Genomic DNA, 25,526 nt, shown 5'->3' with positions numbered 1-25,526 from the left:
GGCCGGACCTCCAACCTGCCCAAATCCAGGCTCCACCAGCCCAGGGGCCCAGTTCCTATTTCACCGCCTCCCCGGGCTCCACCCTGACCGGTCATTCAGTGTGCTCTTTCAACGACACACGCCACAATAACACACACTCCCTCCGGCTCCACACGGGACACAGACCAGCCAGAACCAGGCGTCCAGTGGGTGGGCTAGGTTTTGAAGGAATTCTGCGGTAAGAGGAAGTCCATCCCCCTGCTGACTCCTCAAAACCCTGCACTTCCGGTCCAGAGAAAGAGCCCTGCCCGTTCCAAAGGCATTCAAGGGAGAGGTCGGCGAGGAGGCCCTGGGCCGTGCCCGCCAGAAGCGAGGCCCCGGGGGGAATTTACCTGTGTAGCCGATCTTCTCGAAGCTGAGCAGGCTGAAGATGCTGTTATACAACTGCATTTCCTTCTTGTGGGTTTGGTCCATCCCATCCAGGATCTCCATGAGCTCATTGCCCGTCTTGGTGGGGTGGGTGCACTCCGCCTCATGTGCCGTCAGCTCGTGGAACGGGCCCTGCCACGGGCAGCCGATCCGCTTGTACTTGCACTGAGTCACCCTAGGCCAAGAGAAGACAGACGGAGGTGACCCCGGGCCCCGCCGCCGGGCACGGCCCCAGGTCCCTCCTCCCGGGGCAGCCTGGGGCCGGGGGGCGGCTCGGAGAGTGAGCCGTAAACCTCGCTCCGCTTTCAGACTGCCTCCGGGCCGCGGCACTAGCAGCTCCTTGAAGCCCGACCTAGGTCCCGAGGCCTCCCCGGGGCCCCTTCCCCATTCCCCGGCCCCGCAGATGCTCGCTGCTCTTCCACCGCCTTCTCCTGGGAGGGACAAAAAACCTTTTTCTGGACTCGGGTTAACCTCCTGGTCCGTTTACAGACCGCTGAAAAGGGTCTGGCTACCCCAACATAACCGGGGGGGCTAGAGAAGAGATAAATCAAGCCGGTCAAACCCATTAGGGCTCAATTATTTGAACGTTCGCCTCCAGGTTGATTTGAAGGAGCCTGGCCGTTCGGCACTGACGAGAACTTTCCCGTGACACCGTCCCCTCTCTCCCGCCTTGAGCCCTACCCTGGTCGGCGGTCTTCCGGGGGACATAGGTGCCGGCATCGCTTTATCCCGGGAGGAGAGAGGAGGAGGGTGGTGAGGGAGAACTGGCAGAGGGCACCGGGCCAGCGGAAGGGTTGCCTGACAACCCGGGGCAACCTTAGTACTCCCATTTCCCTCAGCGGGTGTCCAATCGGGCCACCTTGTCTGACACCCAACGTCATGCAGCAGAAAGGGCTGGGGCTGTGCTTTCAGGCTGGCTCCGGTTCAAGTCCCGGGCTCGGGCCGGGCCTGGCCGGGGACTCGGGCCTGGTCAGGCCGAGGGACCCACCCTGCAGCCGACCGAATATCGAGGTGCTGAGCTTGTCCCTTGGACATCCCGGATGGGGATGACTGGGATTGAACAAGCTGGGCAGGTAACAGTGGGCCGCGTTGGGAGCAGACTTGGGATCCCTGTACCAATGCCCACTGTTGTCTTGAGTGCGTTCCAGGGGCCGAGACCACCCACTGATCACACACACCCTCATTTTACACCAACTCCCCCTCGCCCCGCACACACAGACCCCACAGGCCCAGGAGCTAGGTCCGGCCAGGCCCAGGCCCCGGACCTTCACTCCATTTGGGGTTCTCCTGGATGGGGATGGGAGATGTTCTAGAGTTCAACTCTCAGGAACCCCCTGCTGCCATTGTGGGGCTGGCTCTCCGTTCCTTGGGAGCAGGCCAGAGACCAGGCTGGCGTAGCCGAGCCTGGGTCTCACCCAGGCACCCTGCTGACAACCCAGCAGGGCAACAGACCATTCCCTATTCTCTCCTCCTACTGCCCTTCCCCCAGGAAGTTCCAGCTAGATGCCCCCGGACCTCATCGCCTTCCGGGGGAGTCTCTCCGTCTCGACCGCTGCCTCGGGCAGGCGGCCGGCCCGGGCTGCCCTAGCCCCGGCCCCCGAGGCTCCCCGAGCCAGGATTGAAGCGGCTGCCCCGGCTCTTTGGAGTAAGGATGGTTGTTTTCCAAGGCGGGAGGGAATCCCGACGGCTCCTTCGGCAGGTTGGAACCGGAGCGGCGGGAGTCCGTTCCCACCAGCCCCACCGCTCCCGGGGCCTCCACGGTCACCAGGCCCCGGAGCCCCCCGGTCACCTGCTCCTCCACACTGACTGCCGAGCGGCCCAAGAGCAGGGCGGCCGCGGCGGGGCCACAATTGGTTTACCTGTCCTGGCACTCCTCTTTCTGGTGCCTCTCCAAGAGGGAGCGGGGAAACTGCTGCAGGCAGAAGCCACACTCTGAGGGCAGCTCGCTAACAGCTTTCTCCACAGCTAGGTTGCGGCAGCACAGGCTCTTACTGATTTCACAGCGACAGTTGGGGCACGTGGCCTGCTCCTCTTTCAGCCGGGCATCTGCTAGTAGGTGGATAAAACAGCCAGCGCACATCAAGTGACCATTAGTACACTGTGAAGGAAAGGGAGATGAAGCTTCATAGATCCGGTGGCTCCAGACGCCCGTTCGCGCAGCTCGATCCGTTCCGCGAGCGGGTCCGCCGGCCCGCCGCCTTCCCCGGCCTCCCCGCCCCCCAGCCAACGAGACGGGAATCGGGACCGAGAGGAATCGGGCTCGGGTGGCGCGTTTGCACTCGACGGCGAAATTCAATTCTCACTGGGGTTGGGAGTAGATTCCCGAAGCTCTTACAGAGAAGAGAAGGTTAGAAACGCTGCATTTTTTTTTTTTCCTTCTAGAAATAACAATAAAGAATCCGGGGAGGCCGGCAAGAAGGGAGCTGACTCTATCGGCACAGCCTTCCACTCCGCTCCCGAAACCGCCTTTGATATTCTCTAACGATATCTAGTCCTTACTCCGCAGAAACTGTCACGCCGGGAAATTCCCGCTGCAGAGACGGGATGAATGGTGAGGGGGAAAACTTGAGTTTCCCACCGAGGAGCCTTGGGCCAGCCCGCTCTGCAGAAAGCCTTTTGGCCCAGTCTGGTCTCTCCCCCTCGCGCCGCCCGCACCCCAGACAAAAAGAGGTGAGGGGCTAAATTTCTCCCTTCGCCAGTCCAAGTCTCTGGGGGGGGGGTTTGCTCAGGTTTTCACTTGCGAACCCGAGTCCACGAAACATCTACACCCAAGACACACCCTCAGGCCCGTGCCTGGGGAGCACAGCCAAGGCCACCTCCTCACGGTCGACGCTTCTCGAGCCCGTGGAAGGCCTAAAGGGGGTGTCGGGGGAACGAGCACCATCAACGCAGCCCAGTAATCACGTTCCGTTTGGGAAAACCCCCAGGCCTGACCCAAGAGGGGAAAATTTCAAACAGATTGAAAATGACGTAGTGAAGACAACGCAACTCTTCCGACCGCTTTCTGGAAGGCTGTGTGGTGCCTGGGGTCAGGCGGGGAGAGTCTGTCCCTTAAAGGCAGTCCTCTTCCGAGGTGAAGGGAATTCATCCGTGAACCAGAACGTCCCAGCATCCAACCCTCAACTCCCGCAGTGTCCCCCTCTAGTCCAAGCTCTGAATGATTTAGCCAAGGCGTCTGCCTTTCCCTCCTGCTGCTGCTGTGAAATGGGAGAGCAGGCTCTCAGAGTAATAATGTTGGTATTTGTTAATCGCTTATTATGTGCCAAGCACTGTTCTAAGCGCTGGGGGAGATACAAGGTCATCAGGTTGTCCCACGTGGGGCTCCCGGTCTTCGTCCCCATTTTCCGGATGATGGTAACTGAGGCACAGAGAAACCAAGTGACTCGCCCAAAGTCACACAGCTGACAAGTGCCAGAGCCGGGATCAGAACCCACGACTTCTGACTCCCAAGTCTGGGCTCTTTCCACTAAGCCAAAGTACTGTTCGGTGAACCTTTCCCTGAAACCCCAAAGAGGAAATCTCTGAGGAGGAACTTAGTAGTATTTTATCTAATCGGCCCAGGGGGTGAGCTCTTTTAAAAAAAAAAAGGGAAGCGCTCAATAAATACCACTGATGATGACGACACAGCGAGCAAAGGCTCTCACAGGTAAGCCCTCAAACCAGCTCCTCCCATCAGAGAGTTTACAACCTACAAATCTACTGATGATGGCTTACCCTGAGCCGGATTCGGAAACTGTAAGCTCGCTGGGGGCAGGACATGTGACTGTTATATTGTGTTGTGCCCTCCCAGGCGTTTAGTACAGTGTTCCGCACACTGTAAGCACTCAATAAACATGACCGACTGAGTCCGGTGGAACCAAGGGTCTCGCACTGGCTGAGGGCCTTTCCGGGAACCACGGGGTCCTGTTTTTCCCCAGCCCAACCGCCCCTGTGACACCACGGCCCACCCCTTTATCTGGTTGTTTTCCTTTTAGATAACGCAGCTTTTTCCAGCTCGGTCTTTCCTCTCTTTGAAAGGACGGGCTGTGGAGCCCGCTGTCCGGACAGGAAACGGGACAAGGAAAGTGCTTGGCTGACTCCGGCCAGATCGAAACTCGTGCTTGTGCCCACTCGGCACGGCCCGTTCCTCCTCCCGGAATCACCCAGAGCAGCTCGGAAGCGGGGAAGACCCCACGCTCCTCGGCCTTCCACAGAGGCGGGGTGGGGTCGCAGAGGGCAGGCCACTTGAAACTGAGGTTTGGAGGCCAGGGACTGGGGCTTTTGGGTGGATTAAAGCCCCTGACAGGATCCTCTCTAAATTGTCTGAAATGAGTGCTTCTTGGACCTCTTTCATCCCAGTTCCACCACTTGTCTGCGGTGTGACCTTGGACCAGTCACTTCACTGGGCTCCCTTATCTGTCAAATGGGAGCTGAGACTGTAAGCACCCAGGGACCGCGTTTGCTTCTATCCACCCCGGTGCTTAGTATAGCATCTGGCACATAGTAAGCACTTAAAATGGAAACGGCCACAGTCCCAGCCAGCCAGCCCAGGGAGAACGTTTTCTGACTCTGGCTCGCTCTGCCCAGGAGGGAAATCCCTGGGGAGTTAAACGATGGGGGCCGTCTCATCCATCAAACTTTGATCCTCCTCGCTGATGGAGGGGGAGTAGTAACCTGGGAATTACAGAGCAGCGGGGAGTGCAAACCTGAGTCGGCTGCTCTTGGCCCCCGTGACCATCCGGGTGGTCAGAGGAGGAAGGAGAGCACAGGTGGTTGAATCGTGCAGAGCACAGCCCCTCTGCAGTCATGGAAACCCCTCCTTCGAGCTCCTTCCCCCGGCTCTACACACCTTGTAAGAGACCTAGATCTCCTAAAGCTCCTTTGAGCTACCAACTCTTGATCTGCCCTCCCCCAAGTGCTTAGTACAGTGCTCCGCCCTTAGTAAGTGCTCAATAAATACCACCGATTGATTGATGGATTGGAACCACCCCTAGGGAAATAACCCCTATGGAAACCACCCCTATGGGATGCAGGCTGCTGGACACAAGAGGCTGGCTACAACTCAACAACAAAAATGTATTCGCGTCCTTGGAAACAAGTTTTCCCCTATTTCGGATTTAATGGTCAGCCTTCCATTCTGATCCTGTAAATAACTGTGGAACGCCGAATACGACCTAGATTTTACAGTCGGGAGGAAAAAAAAGAAAAAAGCAAACAAACAGCAGAGGAAACTGAAGTTCCCTGTCCTGACAAGATGAAACGGTCCCCACAGAAATGTGGTCAGGCTCACGCTGCGCTGTCTTCAAATGCAAACTTTGAGAGTTTCGACTGTTTTTTTTTTTTTTAAGAAAGATCGTGAATGTAACTTATTTCTTGACTCATTCGGGATTATCGGGGGTCCCTTTTGCCTCCATCTGCCCTAGGGCTGTGAGAACCCACGAGCAACAGTTAATAGGTACAGGCTTATGCCCCGTAGAAGGGCAGGGCCGGCCGTGGTTCCTTGAATCTGGACGGCTGCATCGTGGAGCCCGTTTTCCCACAGACTCGCACTGTATGAATCAGGATTTGATCCAGAACCTCTGGAAAGCACCTACGAAATCCCTTTCCGTGCTGCCAGACAACGTAACGACAGAAGCAAAACAGCCCGTCGTTAACAACTGACAGAGGAGTTGTGCTTTAATTATGAGTCCTCTGCAGGAGCTGAAACCGGTTCTCCTGACCGCGGCAGTGGTTTTTGAAGTTCAGTGAAGAATTTGGGTCGAACGGCAGTCTTCGCCTTTTCTGCCCAAAGTACCGTGGCAGTCTAACTCCTTGTAACCCAACTCCTTCTGAAACCTCTGACCTCCCGGCGGGACACGGAGCTCAGGGACACGGAGGCTGACGCGCACAACCCTGAGTGCCAGGATTCCCGAGTTTTATTTCCGGCCACGGCTTCCGCCTCCGCAATCTCTCCCCTTCGCACCCAAGGGACCATAATGGACCAGACCTTGCCACGGGAGGAATCTGTTCCCCTCGGTCTTAGACTGGGTGAAAAGTTCTGCCTCCGGCCTCCGCTCCCTCCCTGCCCACCCTCCGCCGTTCGCGGCAGCTTTTCCGCACCTCGCTCTGCCTCCCCTTTCCTTCTCTAGCACACTGTTCTGGAAAGTACAGTGTTTTGACTCTTGCCTTCATCTTTAATTTTCACCTTAGTGTGATTGCTTTCTGTTCACTGGCTTGTGGGCCCGTTTCCATTCCCAGCTCAAAACTACGGGATGTAGACAGTGACGGATAATGGGATGGGTGTGTGTGTGATGGGGGAATGACACCGTCCCCTCTCTGCTCACCCCATCCCGATCCGTTTCTCTCTCCAACTCCACAGCTTTAGGCGGAATGGCAAAGTGGGACAGCAAGTTGGCAGATGGGAGGCAGAGAGCCAAGAAGGGGAAGGAACTAGACGGGCAGTGGCTTCTACGGTCCGAATTAAAGGAGAAAGGACCAAAATACCGTGTACAGCTCAATATAAAGGGAAAAGGGAGGATGGGAAGGGAACTGACTTACCCCAAGTGATTGGCTGTAATGTTGGGGATGGGACGTGCACCTAAGTCAGCAAGCAGAAAATGTGGGATGGTGACTCCCAGGTTTTATGTACCGTGGGGGGCTCTTTACTTGGAGCACAGCTGTAATCTCTTTCCCGCTCATTTTTCCACATTCCCTAAGCAGCACTTCCCACCGTCAGAAAACTTACTCCAGATCTCCGTTTCCCTCTAAAAAAGCAGTGAGATTTTGGCTTCCCGGGCTCTCGAAAGAGGCAGGCAGCAGCTCCCTTGGAACGAATGCGACCTAGGTAAAAGCAACCCCAAATCTGCCCATTAACGGAAGAGCGAGGGGCAGGATGGGGGAGGACAGAGCGACAGCTGCTACGAGAATCAAAAATTCCTCAAATTAGGACAAACGGGGTGGTTTCGCTCTACCTTTAGAGGTCAATTCTGGCTGTAAAAAGATCCAAGCGAGTCAGGGGTGAGAGACTTGCATTGGACTGGTTAGGGGGTCTGAAGAGTCTCGTCTTTTTCCATACTGGGTGAAACGGAGGCAGAGTCTATATTGTGCAGAGGCGGGTGGTCAGGTCTAGCTATTCTCGACCTGCTGTGCGGCTCGGGCCTTCGAACTTCTCGTCGTTCGGCTGCCCTAGCCTTTTGGGGGGCCGCATTGGCCCCCGTCTCCAGTGTCCGCCACCTCCTGCTTCCCACCGCTGCTCACCCCCGTCAGCACGCCTGCTTTCCAAACACACCGCCTCCCCACGCCTCCGTCCCCGGGCCGGTTAAATGTGGGGAGGGGGCGGGGGTCCCGCAGCTCTCGGACACATTCCGTCGCGGGTTTTCGGTTGACGAGGCTCGGCCAACCGTCCGGTCCAGGAAGCTGCACGTTCCCCACACGGAATGACTTTTCAGCCTACGAAGCCAACCCCGAGAGCCACCATGGGGGTCACCGAGATGGCACCGGGCCCAGCACTGACCGGCCCGTCTCCCGGTCGGGTCTAACCTCACTGCCAAAGCATCCGCACCCTACACCTCAGGCTTGGTTCTCCTGGGATCTTTAACACCGAGGTCGAGGGCGACCAACATCCCGCTCCCCGCCGACCACGCTGTCCTCGCCAGGGAACAGCTGAGCCCACCGCCCAGGTCCGGGTCAACCTCAAAAAACCATGTGCCCTAAGCACACAGAGGGCTCCTTTGTTCTGGAGTCTGTCAACTCCTCCAGATTCAGAAGCTCAAATATTGACCTACTTTGGGGTTGCCTTAATAGCCACTCGTGCCCCCAAAGAGTCAGAAGTCTCAAGTACACACGTGCAATTAATTAATCGTGGTGTGAGTGTTAAGCACTGTATCCTGAGTTAGCCCGAGAGTAGACACGAGATCATTAGGTCACACCCACTCCTTGCCCAACCTGAGATTCCAGGTTTAAGGAAGAGGTAGAACAGGTATTTAGCTCCCATTTTCCAGATGAAGAAATTTGAGGCACAGAAACACAGTATCCTGCCTGAGGTCACCCGGCCAAACATGGCGGAGCCAGAATTAGAACGCAGGGGTCCCCTGCCCCTTTTTCCTAGGCTACGCTGCCCTTAGAGCTTTGTAAAGTCCACCGATGCCAGCATCCTTCTTAAAAAGGAGCCAGGAGTCCTCGTCACGGCCTCCAGCTTCCCACCTGGCAGAGAGCCTTCGCGTCCCATGGGATGGGCACCCCGAATCCCGAGCGGACGCAGGTCTCGGTCACACCCCGGCCTATCCAGTCCGGTCCGAAATCTTGACGCGAGTGGCTACGAAACTTGGGGGAAGAGAGGAAAAATCAGAATCCGGTCCCAATGACCACCAACTCTGAAACACCTGGAAACTACACGGGCCAGAGATCCCCATGTTTCCATCCATGTGCCCGCACAGCATAGATGACACATCCTCCTCCACACTGGAAGGCCACACCACAAACGGCTGTTTTCCTGGGTGGGGAGGAGTGCCCGATGACAGCTATTTATCTCAGCGTGGGGTGGGGCCGCAAAATTTGCAATCCAGTCTCCCCTCAGCCCAGAGTACCAGCGGGTCTCGCCAAACCAACCATTGGTGTTCCTCCTCCGCCTCGACGACGACGGCTCCGGGGAAGAAGCATTCCGAGCTTCCTGGGTCACTCAACCTCTGCTTAAGACCGAGTCAGACCATTTCGAGAAGCATTTAGTGGCCTGGGCTAAGCTGCCCTTTTTGGCATTTTTTCAGCAGGGAGAATGGACAGCAATGGATCATCTTGGAATTCAATCCCTCCCTGACTTTCCACGGGCTGGGCTCCGATCCCCAGCCACTCTGCCCTGGGCTGCTGGGGGGGGGACGAGACCCGTCCGAGCCCTCTCTCACCTCCGGGAAGCTACGTCTTCTAAGTCGGGATTTACTCCGCTTTTCCTTCAATCCCTTCTCTGGAGCTGAACCCTTTGAAAGGGTTCTTCCTTCCAGCTTTCCTCCCTCGGTCTGCCTCGGTCTTCCCCTCTACGCCGCCAGCTTACGCCACCCCTGCTGCCTAACCACCACCTTGGGCGTGCGCGCACCTGCTCTTTCCGAACTCCCACGATCAACATAAATCCAAGCTCCTGACAGTTGGGGGGGGGGGGGGGGGGGAATCGGCGGCTCCCTGCGGAGGGAACGGAGGCAGGGAGAGGGCGCACCCTTTCATTCCCTTCACTCTTGGCGGCTGCCACTTGGTATCCTTCCCATGCCCTCGTCGCAGACAGACAAGCGAAGGCAGACCCCTCGAGGGCAAGCACCGTGACTTCTCCCTCTGGCCCTCTTCCCGGCACCGAGTCCGGAGCCGCGGTGTCCGAGTGTGCCCCTCTCACCAACCCTGTCAGCCCCGGGTTTTCTCCCCCGACCCCACCACTCCCTTCCCACAGCGAGGGCACAATAACTACGACTGATCCACTACCCAAAAACCTCACGTTAAAGAGTCCTGCCTACCAGGCTCCAGTGGCCCTGGCCTCTCTTCCCTCTCCCTGCAAGATGAACGCCTAGGTGCGCCCGGCACCTTGCGAAGTTTCCGGGTGCCCGCCCGGCGGGGCCAGAAAGCCCATCGGCAGGTAGGCCCACTCTCAGAGAGCCTAGGCCTGCTGCCTCGGAAAACCAGGTAGGATTCCGCCACTTCTGGGGTTTTCCCGGTCTGGGCCCCGCTCGGGACCCCACATCTGACTGGAAAATAGTATTCCACCCGCCTGGGCCCTCCCTCTTCGAGCTGACAAGAACTCTACTTCCCCATAGGGCAGATATCTGACAGATGCTCCTGCCACCGTTAAGACGACGACGACGATTACTACTTCCAGCTTGCGTCCCTCCCGCTGACGCCGAAGGGTGGAGAGAAAGGATTCGTTAGAGCCGAAAATTAAGATTGGGGAAATGGAGGGGAGAGGCCGAAGGGGCGCGGATTCGGCATGCGGGATCAAGCCCAGGGCGGAGGCCTGTCCGAGCCGCCCCGCCACAGGGGCATCAAGGATCAGAGAAGAGTCCCATACGAAGCCGTGGGAGCTCCGGTCAGGCTCAATTTTCTAACGACCTTTCATTTTCCTGACCCCGGTGGTCAAGGCCGCTTGCTTCGGGGGACTGCTAGCTTTTCATTTTTGAGGAGGAGTAGCGGCAGTCAGCTGCTGGAGCAGGTCACACAGGAGAGAGGTCACGGCCTCCCGACTCCAAAAGACACCACCGGGCCACCCATCATCCCCTTTCTCTTCAACCGCAAGAGACCTTCGGGCTCGCAGGACGCGGGCAGAGCTTCGGCTACCTCCGTGACTCTGACTGTGGCTTTTGGACCCGTGGAGTCGTGAGGAGTCCTCGTCTCCGCTCTTCTAGCCAAAATGTCGTAAGCATCACCGACCTGGTCTTTTTTTTTTTACTGCCCTTGTGTTTTCATTCTTTCATCTTCCCTTAGGTGTCTGTTGCCCATCGCCTCTCCCCTCCCTTATACTTAGGTTGTGAATCTCTTGAGGCCCAGGTCCATGTCTCATTTGCACCTGTGTATATTTCCCAGTGTTAAATACCACACTTGACCCAAAATAAATGTTTCGTGAATACCACCATAGACGACCAAGACGACTTCTAATACCACAAACCATCACGACCACTCTTTCTTCTGGATACCAACGGGTCTTCATCTAAGTCTGTTTCTACCCCATTCCCCTCTCCGGACCACGAGCGCTCAGAGGACAGGCTCGGGGCCGGTTTAATTCCCACCAGCTCTGGACCCCACAGGGTGTCGTGATCTAGAGATAAGATCCACAGAAGTGCGACACTTCGGTCTCCAGACGCTTCGGTCTCTAGAAGGGCCGGAAGGTGGAAAGGAGGGACAGGGCAGAGGGTGAAGGAAACGAGGAAACAAAGGGGAGGGGAAAGGGGCGGTGTCAGAGGTATCCAAGTCACAGGAAGGTAGCCTGTGGAATCGTCTGTTCTCGGACCTCTAGAGCTTTACGGACTTTAAATGGAAGCCATCCGGGGGCCCCGCTGATTTAAACTAAAATGTTTGCCTGACGATTGGCCGTAAAACAAAATCAGCGGTGAGATGGCAGAGGGGTGACGACTGGAGGAGCAAGGTGACCAGAAGGAGGAGGCGGATGCAAGGAAGAGCATAAGCCCTCTCCTTTTCCCCTTGGAGGTGTCCCCCGGGGACCCCGGCAAAGTAATCTTCCGACGGAAAAGCCGGACGCCTGCTGCTCTAGAGGAACCCGGGGGGTATCCAGAAGAGTTTGACGGTTTCGGAACCAGAGGTGCACTATAAACACACAGCCAGCCGTGAGCCTAAAACCTAGTTACCCAGAAGGTGAGAGAGAGTACGCTGGAAACTCTTTAGCCACTGGCCTCAAATCCCTATCAGAGAATCCCCTGCTGCTGCAGCCAAGTCTCGAGGCTTGGTTCTCTTCAGGTCTCTCCCCGGCTAACTACAGACGTCGCCCACCTAAATAGGATCGGCGGCGGAGTACTCGGCTCCCACGGCTGAAAGGCTCCACCTCCGCCTCCACACGAGAAAGCAACACTTCCTCCGGAGAAATTCCGGGCAGCGGAAACGGCGACCGCTCATTTCCTCTCTCCAAGAACGATCCGCCTCTGGGTCGGGAAGCCAAGCAGGCGGCACCCACTTTGCGGGGAAAAATGGCATTTCTCCATCGGCCTTTATTTTGTGCCTCTGGAATTATGTGGTCCAGAGCCCCGCCCTCTCCCCTTGCTGCCTGCCTAAGCCCGCTAATGTTCCTCTAAGTATCGCGTGCTCGCTGAGAGCCATTTGGACCTCTCCAGAGAGCCCCATCCCACCACCTCGGCTAAGCCGGAGTGGCCGGGATCTTGGGGCGATCCGAGAGCCGGAATCGGTAACGGGACCACCCCCCCCCCCCCAAGCCCCAGAGCTGAGTCCTCAGAGGAAAGGAGTGATTTCTGAGAGGCTGGGGGGCAAACAAAACCAAGACAAAGCACCCTCGGCCGGGCTCCCCTGAGGCAACCGACGGAGGGTCCCGAGGTCCAAGTGGCAGTTCGGGACGATGACGCTGGCTTCCTTCTTCGTTCGCCACTCTGACGGTTCCCCGAAGCTCCCCTTCACTCCAAGGCCCTAGGGGGCCCCCCAAAATCCAGGCCCAGAATCCCATCACCACGAGGGCCCGGTCCCCGTCACCAGCCCTTTCCTTGGATGGACAAAGTAGGGAAGGGTTCGATGCTCCAGGCTGGGCTGGCTGCACAGGTTTCTCTTCAGATCCAGCAGCCATTTTAAGAGATTCCCCACCCTCCTCCTACCCATGGTCTGCGCACCTTACTCCAACCAATGTTGTGTTTCTGAGTGAAACCGACCTCGACCGCACCGGTCCCCGTCATCACGGCCGGCCACCACCTCTGCCCTTCGCACCACGGCTGGCATAAGTAACAGATCAGGACCATCGGGTGGCTATTTTTAGGGCCCGATCGGCACAGACAACGTCACCATGGCAATGACCTTTGCATCGAGTCCTCTGTTTCAAACCTGGCTAACCTGCCATCCCAGACCCTTTCCGACATCCCTCTCCTTCGTCCTTGCGGATGCCCCTGAGCCTAAACCCAAATCGGCCCGTCCTGGGAAGGCTAAACAAGGTGCCACGTTTGGCGACAGCCGGCCCGTTGCCGCTTCCGACCTTCGCCCCTCGCAGATGGGACCGGTCACGGGCGGTGGAGTGGTGATTCCAGCTGGGCCCAGAGTTCACCAGACCTAAGCATCAATGAGCATCTTCTGAGCCTTTAAATGGGCAGACCACCCAACCTGGTGTTGCCCCAAACCTCGGCGAGCTTTTGTAATGTACGAGGGGGAGGTCGTGACTCCGTAGAAACGATGACTACCGGGGCGATTTCAAACACAAAGTAATCACCAGATCCTCCTTTCTTGGCTGGGGGGGGGGGGGGGGGGACACGCTACCAAAGACAAAAGAAAGAAGCAGGAAGGAAAGATGGCCTGCCAGAGTGGGATCAGGCACTGAGGAACCTGCTCAACCTGAGGAAAAGCACATCGCAAGGTGGGGAGAGGAGGGGGAAGAATAGGAGGGACAAAGCCATTCCCGCCCACTGGCCAGTCCTGGGGGGCGGGGTGGGGGGAAGAGGCAGCAGCCGGCGACTGGAATTTGTGCGATTTGGATCTTTTTCTCTGCCCCATTAGAGGCAGAGGCGAGGGGTGGCCCGAGCAGGGCGCGGTGGGCGGCCAGTACTAGTTGGGGGAAGGAGGGAGTTGGTGACCAGCAAGGGTTAGGGGGGGAGGCGGGCGGCAGGAGCAGGGAGGGGCAGTTGACGCTTTTGCTGGTTGTCAGGGGCAGTTGTGTCAGATCTCTCCCGAATGGAGATCCCTGGCCCTCCGGGATGACAGCAAAAAAGATGGACAGAAAGACGGAGGTTAGGGGAGAGGGAAGGAGTAGGAAGACGGGGGGTGCTCTTCTCTTGGGTAAAGTGCTCCCTTTAATTTCCCCATCACGCTCTGGACTCCTGCTTTGGCGGTGAGGAGAAGCCTCGTCTGCTTTTGGGGAAAGAGAAGAGAGCAGAGAGGAGGGCCGCGGGGTGAGCCGGGAGGCGGACGGGGGGAGTGGTCCAAGGGCAGCAGCGGGGAGTGGGAGCCTGGATCATCAACCAGAAAGGCTCCGGAACAAGGTCCGGACCCTGGGGACGGGGAAGATTCGGGGCCTGGAGTGTGGGGGGGGTGGGCAGGAAGGTGGGGGGGCTACATATAAAGTGGGGTGGGAGTGAGGAGCTGCGGGGAAGAATCAAGATCTGACAAGGTGGGGGGGGGGGGGGAATATAGTGCCTGGCACATAGTGCGCGTTTAACAAACACCATAATTATTATTATTATTACTGGGGGGCGGGGTCGAGGACGCTGAGATGGGGTTAAAGAATGAGGGTCTATGGGGCAGAATGAGGATCTGACATGGTGGGGGGGGGTTGAGTGCTTAGCACAGAGTGCGTGCTTAACACTATATTATAATTACTTGGAGGGGGGTCGAGAACGCTGGGATGGGGTTAAAGAGAGAGGGTCTGCGGGGAAGAATGAAGATCTGACAGGGAGTGGGGGGGATAGAGTTCTTAGCACAGAGTGTGCGCTGAACGAGCACCACAATTATGATTATTAGTGGGATGGGGTCAACGAGGGAGGGTCGGCAGGGAATAATAATAATAATAACGTTGGTATTTGTTAATGAAGAGCTGACGTGGGGCGGGGGGGGGGGGCGGAGCGCTTAGCACAGAGTGCGCGCTGACCACACACCACAATTACGATTATGATGGTTATGAGTGGGATGGGGTCAAAGAGGGAGGGTCGGCGGGGAATAATAATAATAATAATAATAATAATAATAATAATAATGTTGGTATTTGTTAATGAAGATCTGATGCGGGGGGGGGGCGGAGCGCTTAGCATAGAGTGCGCGCTGAACACACACCACAATTACGATTATGATGGCTATGAGTGGGATGGGGTTAGAGAGGGAGGGTCTGCGTGGAAGAATGAAGATCTGACAGGGGACGGGGGGGGGGGATAGAGTGCTTAGCACAGAGTGTGCGCTGAACAAGCACCACAATTATGATGATTATGAGTGGGATGGTGTCAAAGAGGGAGGGTGGGCGGGGAATAATAATAATGTTGGTATTTGTTAATGAAGATCTGACGCGGGGGGGGGGGGGCGGAGCGCTTAGCACAGAGTGTGCACTGAACAAACACCATGATTGTGATGGTTCTGAGTGGGACGGGGTTAAAAGGGGAGGGTCGGCGAGAAATAATAATAATACTGTTGGTATCTGTTAATGAAAAGCTGGGGGGGGGCACGTTTAGCACAGAGTGTGAGCTGAACACACACCACGATTATGATGGTTATGAGTGGGATGGGATTAAAAAGTGAGGGTCGGTGGGAAATAATAATAATAATGTTGGTATTTGTAAATGAAGAGCTGGGGGGGGGGGGGCGGAGCGCTTAGCACAGGGTGCACGCTGAACACACACCACGATGATGATGGTTCTGAGTGGGACGGGGTTAAAAAGGGAGGGTCGGCGGGAAATAATGATAATAATGTTGATATTTGTTCATGAAGATCGCGGGGGGGGGGGGCGTTTAGCACAGAGTGCGCGCTGAACACACACCACAATGATGGTTGTGAGTGGGACGGGGTTAAAAAGGGAGGGTCGGCGGGAAATAATAATAATAATGTTATTTGTTAATGAAGATGGGGGGGGGGCGTTTAGCACAGAGTGAGCGCTGAACACACACCACGATGATGATGATGGTTGTGAGTGGGACGGGGTTAAAAAGGGAGGGTCGGCGGGAAATAATAATAATAATATTTGTTAATGAAGATCGGGGGGGGGGCGTTTAGCACAAAGTGCGCGCTGAACACACACCACGATGATGATGATGGTTGTGAGTGGGACGGGGTTAAAAAGGGAGGGTCGGCGGGAAATAATAATAATAATAATGTTGATATTTGTTAATGAAGATCGGGGGGGGGGGGGCGTTTAGCACAGAGTGCGCGCTGAACACACACCACGATGATGATGATGGTTGTGAGTGGGACGGGGTTAAAAAGGGAGGGTCGGCGGGAAATAATAATAATAATAATGTTGATATTTGTTAATGAAGATCGGGGGGGGGGGCGTTTAGCACAGAGTGCGCGCTGAACACACACCACGATGATGATGATGGTTGTGAGTGGGACGGGGTTAAAAAGGGAGGGTCGGCGGGAAATAATAATAATAATAATGTTGATATTTGTTAATGAAGATCGGGGGGGGGCGTTTAGCACAGAGTGAGCGCTGAACACACACCACGATGATGATGATGGTTGTGAGTGGGACGGGGTTAAAAAGGGAGGGTCAGCGGGAAATAATAATAATGTTATTTGTTAATGAAGATCGGGGGGGGGGGGCGTTTAGCACAGAGTGAGCGCTGAACACACACCACGATGATGATGATGGTTGTGAGTGGGACGGGGTTAAAAAGGGAGGGTCGGCGGGAAATAATAATAATAATATTTGTTAATGAAGATCGGGGGGGGGCGTTTAGCACAGAGTGCGCGCTGAACACACACCACGATGATGATGATGGTTGTGAGTGGGACGGGGTTAAAAAGGGAGGGTCGGCGGGAAATAATAATAATAATAATGTTGATATTTGTTAATGAAGATCGGGGGGGGGCGTTTAGCACAGAGTGCGCGCTGAACACACACCACGATGATGATGATGGTTGTGAGTGGGACGGGGTTAAAAAGGGAGGGTCGGCGGGAAATAATAATGTTGATATTTGTTAATGAAGATCGGGGGGGGGGGGCGTTTAGCACAGAGTGAGCGCTGAACACACACCACGATGATGATGATGGTTGTGAGTGGGACGGGGTGGGGACGAAGAGGTGCGGCGGGGAGGACGCAGCGCTTAGCCCAGAGTGCACAAAGGTGGTGGTCCGTAGGAGGGGGTGGGGCCCAGCGGGGGGGCGTCACCTGGTAGACGGAGGCCTTGGGTAAGTCGAGGCAGACGGTGCAGCAGAGGACGGAGTAGAGGCGCTCCTCCAGCTTCCCGCTGCCCGCCGCCGCCGCCGCCAACGCCGCCGCCTCGGCCGCCTCGGCCGCCCTCAGACGCTTCTTGGGCGGCGCGTCGGGGTCCCCGCCGGCCTCCTGCAGCAGCTGCCGGCCGTCGTCCGCCTCCCCCGGGCCCGAAGCCGCCGACGACGCCGCCGCCGCCGCCGCCGCCGCCGCCGACGACGACGAGGGCGCGGCGGCCGAGGCGGCCCCGCCGGCCTCCCGCTCCTCGGGCCCGGACATGGCGGCGCGATGAGGGACGACGAGGCCCCGCGCGCTCCCGCCGCGCCTCAGTGGCCCGGGGCCGCGCTCCCCCCGGCGGCCGCTGGGGCCGCCCCCGCCGCCCGGCCCGACGCCGCCGACGCCGCCGCCATCTTGGTTGTTCCTTCTCCCTCCCTGCCCGGGGCCCCCTCCCCCCCCGCGCGCGCGCGCGCGCCGGCGCGGCACGTGCCGCCCTCCGCCAATGGCCGGGGCGCCGGGGGCGCGCGCCTCCGGCCCGCGGCCAATCAGCGACGAGCACCGTCGCCGCCCCCCCCCACTCCCCTCAGGCGCCGCCCCCCCCCGTCGTCGTCGTCGCCCGCCTTGCCTCAGTTTCCCCGAAGTGACAACAACGATGACGGCCCTCACTGGGCCCCAAGCGCCCCTCTAGTCATACACAAAATAACCCCAACGTTGGCGTTTGTTAAGCGCCTACTAGGGGCAGAGCCCCGGCCTCGGCGGGGGGGGGGGGGGGGGAGGCGGGGCCCGGGTTGTCCCACTTGAGGCTCGCTATATCCCCCTAAATGGAATTACACAGAGATGCTCATCATTAATAAAATAAATTGAATAATAATAAGAAAGTAAATAGAAGAATAATAATGATGATGGCATTTATTTAAGCACTAATTAGGTGCAAAGCCCCGTTCTCAGCGCTGGGGGGGAGGCAGGGCCCGGGTTGTCCCACTTGAGGCTCGCTATATCCCCTTAAATGGAATTACACATAGATGCTCATCATTAATAAAATAAATTGAATAATAATAAAGTAAATAGAATAATAATAATAATAATAATAATAATAATGGCATTTATTTAAGCGCTTACCAGGTGCAAAGCCCCGTTCTCAGCGCTGGGGGGGGAGGCAGGGCCCTCAGTTGTCCCACTTGGGGCTCGCTATATCCACCTAAATAGAATTACACATAGATGCTCATCATTAATAAAATAAATTGAATAATAATAATAAAGTAAATAGAATAATAATAATAATGGCATTTATTTAAGCACCTACTAGGTGCAAAACCCCGTTCTCAGCGCTGGCGGGGAGGCAGGGCCCTCAGGTTGTCCCATTTGGGGCTCGCTATATCCACATAAATAGAATTACACATATATGTTCATCATTAATGAAATAAATTGAATAATAATAAAGTAAATAGAATAATAATAATAATAATGGCATTTATTTAAGCGCTTACTAGGTGCAAAGCCCCGTTCTCAGCGCTGAGGGGGGAGGCAGAGCCCTCAGGTTGTCCCACTTGAGGCTTGCTATATCCACCTAAATAGAATTACACATATATGCTCATCATTAATTAAATAAATTGAATAATAATAATAAATAGAATAATAATAATGATGGCATTTATTTAAGCACTAATTAGGTGCAAAGCCCTGTTCTCAGCACCGAGGGGGATGCAGGGCCCTCAGGTTGTCCCACTTGAGGCTCGATATAGCCACATAAATAGAATTATAGATACATGCTCATAATTAATAAAATAAATCGAATAAAAATAATAAAGTAAATAGAATAATAATAATAATAATAATAATGGCATTTTTTAAGCACTTACTAGGTGCAAAGCACCATTCTCAGCATTGGCGAGGGGAGGCAGGGCCCTCAGGTTGTCCCACTTGAGGCTCAATATATCCATATAAATAGAATTATAGATATATGCTCATCATTAATAAAATACTTGAATAATAATGATGATGGCATGTGTTGAGCGCTTACTAGATGCAAAGCACCGTTCTCAGCACTGGGGTGGATAAAGGGTCCCCAGGTTGTCCCAGTTGAGGATCAATACGTCCATATTAAGAGAATTATAGAGATAAACACATCATTGATAAAATAAATTGAGTAATAATAAATAGAATAATAATCATGATGGCATTTTTTAAGCACTTACTAGGTGCAAAGCACTGTTCTCAGCGCTGGGGGTGAATGCAGGGTCCTCAGGTTGTCCCACTTGAGGCTCAATATATCCATATAAATAGAATTATGGAGATATATACATCATTGATAAAATAAATTGAATAATAATAATGATGATGGCATGTGTTAAGTCACTTGCTAGGTGCAGAGTACCGTTCTCAGCACTGGGAGTGGATATAGGGTCATCAGGTTGTCCCACTTGAGGCTCAATATATCAATGTAAATAGGATTATAGATATATGCTCATCACTAAAAAAATAAATAGAATAATAATAATGATGGCATTTGTTAAGCGCTTACTATGTGCAAAGCACTGTTCTCAGCACGGGGGTGGATGCAGGGTCCTCAGGTTGTCCCACTTGAGGCTCACAGTCTTCATCCCCATTTTACAGGTGAGGGAGCTGAGACACCGAGAAGTCAAGTGACTTGCCCAAAGTCACACAGCTGATAGGTGGCAGAGTCGGGATTAGAACCCAGGACCTCTGACTCCTAAGCCCAGCCTCTTTCCACTGAGCCACGCTGCTTCTCTACAGGGTCCATTGGGGGGAACAGACCTGTCCCACAAGGGGATCGGAGTCTCCCACCCCCATTTTCCAGATGGGGGAACTGAGGCCCGGAGAAGGGAAGTGACTTACCCAAGGGCACACACTAGACAAGTGGAGGAGGTGGGGTTAGAGAAGCAGTGCGGCTCAGTGGAAAGGGCACGGGCTGGGGAGTCAGAGGTCTTGGGTTCTAATCCCCGTTCCACCACTTAGCTGTGTGACTTTGGGCAAGTCACTTGACTTCTCTGGGCCTCAGTTCTCTCTTCTGGAAAACGGGGATGAAAACTGTGAGCCTCACGTGGGACAACCTGATGACCCTGCATCCCCCCCCCCACCAGCACTTACAACAGTGCTTCGCACATAGTAAGCACTTAACAAATGCCATCATTATTATTATTATAACCCAGGTCCTTCTGACTCCCCGGCCAGGGCTCTACCCATTAAGCCGCCCTACTTATTATTAATAATCGTATTTATTGTGAGCCCGTTGTGGGGCAGGGATTGTCCCTATCTGGGGCCGAATTATTCATTCCAAGCGCTCAGTGCAGTGCTCTGCAGAGTAAGCGCTCGATAAATACGATTGAATGGGCCCTTACTGTGGGCAAAGCACTGTACTAAGCAGTTGGGATGTACAATTCGGCACCAGATAGGGACAATCCCTGCCCCGCAACGGGCTCACGATAAATACGATTATTAATCGTATCACACTAGCTGTGTGACTTTGGGCAAGTCACTTAACTTCTCTATGCCTCAGATACCTCATCTGTAAAATGGGGATTAAAACCGTGAGCCCCACGTGGGACAATCTGATCGTCCTGTATCTCCCCAGCGCTTAGAAGAGTGCTTTGCACATAGTAATCGCTTAACAAATACCACCATTATTATTACTATTATTAATAAGTAAGGCGGCTTAGTGGGTCCATTATAATGTGGAGCTGGATCTCCCGCCTTTGTGTGGGACTCACCGGGTGAGGAGGGTTTCTGTCTGCTTTTGTCCTGGCTGGGCAGAGGTAGGGGTGTATACTGGGTGCAGGTAGGTAGTGGGATTGGGGGATACTGGGTATACACGGTGCCCGGGATCGGGGGCCGAAACCCCCAGCGGGAAATGGATGCCTTCCCCTTGTTGGGAGGTCCAAAAGGACACTGAGGGTCGGAGTGGACCCCCATCAGCTGTCAGGGCCCACCCTGTAGAATAATAATAATTGAGGTCTTTGTTAAGGGCTACTAGGTGCCAAAGACTGTATTGAGCCCTGGGGTAGATGCAAGATAATAATGTTGGTATTTGTTAAGCGCTTACTATGTGCCGAGCACTGTTCTAAGCGCTGGGGGAGATACAGGGCAATCAGGTTGCTCCACGTGAGGCTCACGGTCTTCATCCCCATTTTACAGATGAGGGAACTGAGGCACAGAGAAGATCATCAGGCCCCGCCCTGGGATCAGAGTCCAAGTAGGAGGAAACACAAGTATTTAATCTCCATTTGGCAGAGGAGGGAACTGAGGCACAGGGAAGTAAAGTGACTTGACCGAGGCCACGCTCGGGCAAGCGGCAGAGCCGGGACGTAAGCTGGTCCTCTAGTCCGTAAGTTCGCTGTGGGCAGGGAACGCTGTCTGCTCGTTCTGTTGTACTCTCCCAAACGCTTAGTACAGTGCTCTGCACCTAGTAAGCGCTCAATCAATACGATTAAGCGATGGAATAGAAACCAGGTTCTCTGACTCCTCCCAGGTCAGTGGTCTTTCCACTGCTTCCCCAAGCAGGCTGAATCGGAGGCAGAGGGAAAGGGAGGACCTTCAGCCGCCGCACAGACTGATTCCGACCCTGGAGTGGCTACCCTGACACCCACGCTGTGTGACCTTGGGCGAGTCACTTCACTTCTCTGGGCCTCAGTTACCTCATCTGTAAAATGCGGGCGGAGATTGCGAGAACTCCGTGGGACGGGGACCCCGTCCAACCTGATTTGCTGGTATCCACCCCAGCACTTAGTTCAGTGCCTGGAGCATAGTAAGCGCTTAACAAATACCGTAATTATTATGATGATCAGGGTCACTCATCCAAAGGGCGACTTCCAGGGAACAGTGAGGCTCTCCAAAGGGCAGCCATCCAAAGTCAACCCTCGAGTTTGTTGGAGAGGAAGAGGAGGGAGGGGGCTAGGCCTCCAATCTAGTGTATTTTTCCTCTCTGGCCAGAGTCTGGGGGCCCAAGGAGGTGGAATCTGCATCCTAAATGTGTATTTTGAGAGGGAAAGGGGATGGCCGGGTAATTCTGCCCTGTCTGAGGAAGAAGAGTAGCACCTCACCCCTTGGAGCTGAGAGCTTGGCCCGGGATCTTGGGGGCTTGAGAATCCGCTCAGGGTCCCAGGCTACCAACCGGGCAGGCAGCATGGCCTAGTGGATAGAGCCCAGGTCCTAATGCCGGCTCTGCCTCTTGTCTGCTGGGTGACCTTGGGTAAGTCACCTCTCCGGGCCTCAGTTACCTCGTCTGTAGAATGGGGATTCAGACAGTGAGCCCCACGTGGGACGTGGACTGGGACCTGATCACCTTGTACTTACGGCAGCAATGCCCACCCCTAGTAAGCTCTTAACGAAAACCAAAAAATAAGAAATTGTTGCCCTCTAGCCCATAACCTGCCTTTTCAAACCAAACAGTTCAGAACTGCAGGAGTGAAGCTGATCGGCCCAGGGTAGCTTTGACCTGGGGCCTGTGGAGAAAAGGGACCGGGACAAACAGGCTTGAATTCCCGAGGTTTATTAAAACGCCCTTTGGAGCCCCAGGGTCTTTCCCATCCGGAGTCTGGTCCTAGCCAGCCCGTGTGCCTAGGCAAGGGCACGGGGCAGCCTCCGGACAAAGAAGGAGAGGGAGGAGAAGAAAGGAAGAGGAGTAATTACAAGGTCACGGTGATGACGCAGGGCCTCTCTCAGAGTCCTCCTCCAGAGTCCTCTCGGGGCAGGGAGCGGGGAAGAGGACAAACCTGATCATCCGGTCTGGGAACTGAATTCAGGAGGGAGGCAGAGGCTGGGCAGGGCCAAGCGGAGGCCGAAGGGAGCCAGGAAACGCGGTCACCCCCAGAAAGCGCACTCGGGATGGACGGGAGGGAGGTGGAGGGGAGCTAGGCTCTGCCTCCCCGGAGTGAAGCTGAGGCCCAGCTGCCTACAGCCACTCCCCGCTCTTCCTGGGGAGAGATCCTCGGCTCAGAGCAACAGCGGGAAGGAGAGAAAAAGGCGATGGGGGGGGGGGGGGTCTCACGGTAGCCCCCGAGGCCGTGCCTTAAGGGAAGGCCCTGTCCCTCTCCCCACAGAGGTCCCTGACCCAGTTTACAGGTCCTCTGGTGGAAGGAGACGGGGATTGGGGGAGTTCCCGCTGAATCGACTGAAAGGGAAAGGACAAAGGAAGAATGGGCCCGGACAGAACTCCCTCCCTGGTGGGCGACCGCTTGGCAGCCCCGATCCAGCTGGGAATTGCAAATGAGGTGCCACGCCGCGATTTTCTCAGTCCACCTCTCCGCCCCCCGAGACAGTCCGAATCCCAGCCAGCATTCCGGTTTCCGAGGGAGCTCTTCCACCTGGATTGAGCCAAGGCTTCCAGGTCCCAGAGAGGCGGCCACGTGCCTCTGCGGAAGAGGGCAGCCTCGACTGTTCCCCAAGGCCTTATGTGCCGGACACTTGCCCAACCGCCTCCCTTTTGGCCCGGGCTCCGCCTGACCCGATCCCGCCCCACGGCGGTTTCTCCGAAGGGCCCCAGGTGTCCGTCCGACCGCAGGGCAGCCACGAGGGGCGAGCCGGGCGTCCTGGCCACCGGCCGGTCCCCGCTCAGTCCAGCTCCTGGTGCTGCATCTGCAGAGCCCAGCGGTACGCCCAGCTGCCCAGGGCCAGTACCCAGCAAATCACATTCTCCTTCCTGATCCCCAGCAGGCGTCCTCCCTCCAGCCGGGCCATCAGGCCAGACGCTCCCATGGCCACGCTGCCGACCACCCCGTAGGCGTTAGCGGTGAAGACGGACACGATCAGGATGGTGACGGAGGCCACCAGCGCCACGGATTGGGCCACTACGGCCCGACTCTCGGGGCTGAAGTGGTCCCCGCTGGCCGCCAGCACCATCCCGCCCCCGAGCAGCAGGTTGGCGGTGGAACGGTCTCCGTTGACCCAGTGGAAGCCGAAGGCCAGGAGGGGGAAGCCGATGACCGTGGCCACCCAAGCGCCCGCCTGTGGATCGACATCCGGCCAGAGCCCCGGGGAGAGCGTCGACGCGGCCACCAGCCCGGCGGCCAGCGCCTGGAGCAGGAAGCCGGCAGCCACCCCACGGTTCACCTGCGGGGCAGAGACAGGCGGGTGAGTTTCGATTTGGCTTTTGCGGGCCCAAGCGCTGGGCCTCAGGACCCTCTGTTCTGCCCCAGCCCCCTCCCGCCAGCGAGTGGAAGTCCCTCACCTGGGCAGTCTGAATAGCAGAGCTCAGGGAAACCGCACAGAGGAGGACGTTGGAGACCACGGGGCTCCACTCCGCCAGCTTGTCCGCCATGGAAGGCAACTCCGACGGACCTACGGAGGGAAAGGGGACACGCTGGTTGTGCCGGGCGTCCGGTCCTCTTGTTTTCCCGTCCCCAAACGGCAGTGCCAACAGGGCGGGAGTTGCCACCCTCCGGGAAACGGTCCTAGTCTAACTGGCAGGGAGCTCAGACCTGGCAGGCAGGCAGGCCTGGCGGGTAGTGGGTTGAGGGGGAGGTTACCTACCGCCTCACTTCATTCATTCAATAGTATTTATTGAGCGCTGACTATGCACAGAGCGCTGTCCTAAGCGCTTGGAATATACAATTCCACAACAGATAGAGACCATCCCTGCACAGTGATGGGCTTACAGTCTAATCGGGGGGGACAGACGGACAAAAACATCCTTTTCAGACTCGGGTGGTCCCCACTGGGGTAACCTCAGGGCTAATGGTGGGGGGGAGGGAAGGAGGAAGGGGCAACTGCATGCTCAGTACCCCAGCCCAAGCTCTCCTCACTGAGCCAAATTCAAGCCATCTTACTTCCCATTCTCCTTCCCATCCTAATTCCCATCCTCCTTATTCCAGAAGGTAGGAGGGGAAGAAAGACGCCCCCAGACTTCAGCAGGGGTCCCTAAGCTGTTGGAAGTAGACCTGTGGAACCCCTTCCCTGCTTCAGCGTGGCTCGGTGGAAAGAGCCCGGGCTTGGGAGTCAGAGGTCATGGGTTCGAATCCCGGCTCCGCCACTTGCCAGCCGTGTGACTGTGGGCAAGACACTTCACTTCTCTGTGTCTCAGTTACCTCATCCGTAAAATGGGGGTTAACTGTGAGCCTCACATGGGACCACCTGATGACCCTGTATCTCCCCCAGCGCTTAGAACAGTGCTCTGCACAGAGTAAGCGCTTAACAAATACCAACATAATTATTATTCCTCTTTCCCCTCACTTTCCCATTCCTTCTCCATCCCCCTTCTTCCTCCCCCTACTGCCTTGCCTTTCCCCCTTCCTTCCTCTCCTCCTTCCCACCTCTTCTTCCCTCCACCCTTCCCATTCCCTGCTTCCTGTTACCCTTCCTCCTTCCCATCTTTCCTTTCCCCTCTTCCTCTTCCCCTCTTCCTCTTCCCCACTCATCACCTCCTTCTCCCTCTTCTCTGTGCCTCAGTTACCTCATCTGCAAAATGGGGATTAAAACTGTGAGCCCCCCCGTGGGACAGCCTTGTAATAATAACACCGGTACCTGTTACGCGCTTACTACGTGCCAGGCACTGTACTGAGCGCTAGGGTGGATCCAAGCAAATCAGGTCGGCCACCATCCCTGTCCCACGTGGGGCTCCTACTCTCAATCCCCATTTTCCAGGTGACCGAGGCCCAGAGAAGCGAGGT

At 55.9% G+C, this 25,526-nt stretch overlaps 1 protein-coding gene across 2 annotated transcripts in view; it reads right to left on the bottom strand.

Annotated features, from left to right (window-relative positions):
* CYHR1 (cysteine and histidine rich 1) overlaps positions 1-25,526 on the bottom strand; it is a 30,397-nt gene that overhangs the window by 3,319 nt on the left and 1,552 nt on the right. The window contains exons 2-5 of one of the 2 annotated variants that reach the window (XM_029062564.1): positions 24,089-24,198; positions 23,806-23,970; positions 2,268-2,506; positions 372-583 (exon numbers count right to left, since the gene is read on the bottom strand). In XM_029062564.1, the coding sequence (XP_028918397.1) occupies positions 372-583; positions 2,268-2,506; positions 23,806-23,970; positions 24,089-24,198 (726 nt within the window). Of the gene's footprint in view, positions 1-371; positions 584-2,267; positions 2,507-22,395; positions 23,971-24,088; positions 24,199-25,526 lie in introns of those variants that run through there. The other variant, XM_029062562.2, reaches the window with a different exon arrangement.

Source organism: Ornithorhynchus anatinus, chromosome 4, assembly GCF_004115215.2.
Source record: "Ornithorhynchus anatinus isolate Pmale09 chromosome 4, mOrnAna1.pri.v4, whole genome shotgun sequence".
Taxonomy (NCBI): Eukaryota; Metazoa; Chordata; class Mammalia; order Monotremata; family Ornithorhynchidae; genus Ornithorhynchus; species Ornithorhynchus anatinus.
This window is presented reverse-complemented; position numbering and strand designations above follow the sequence as displayed.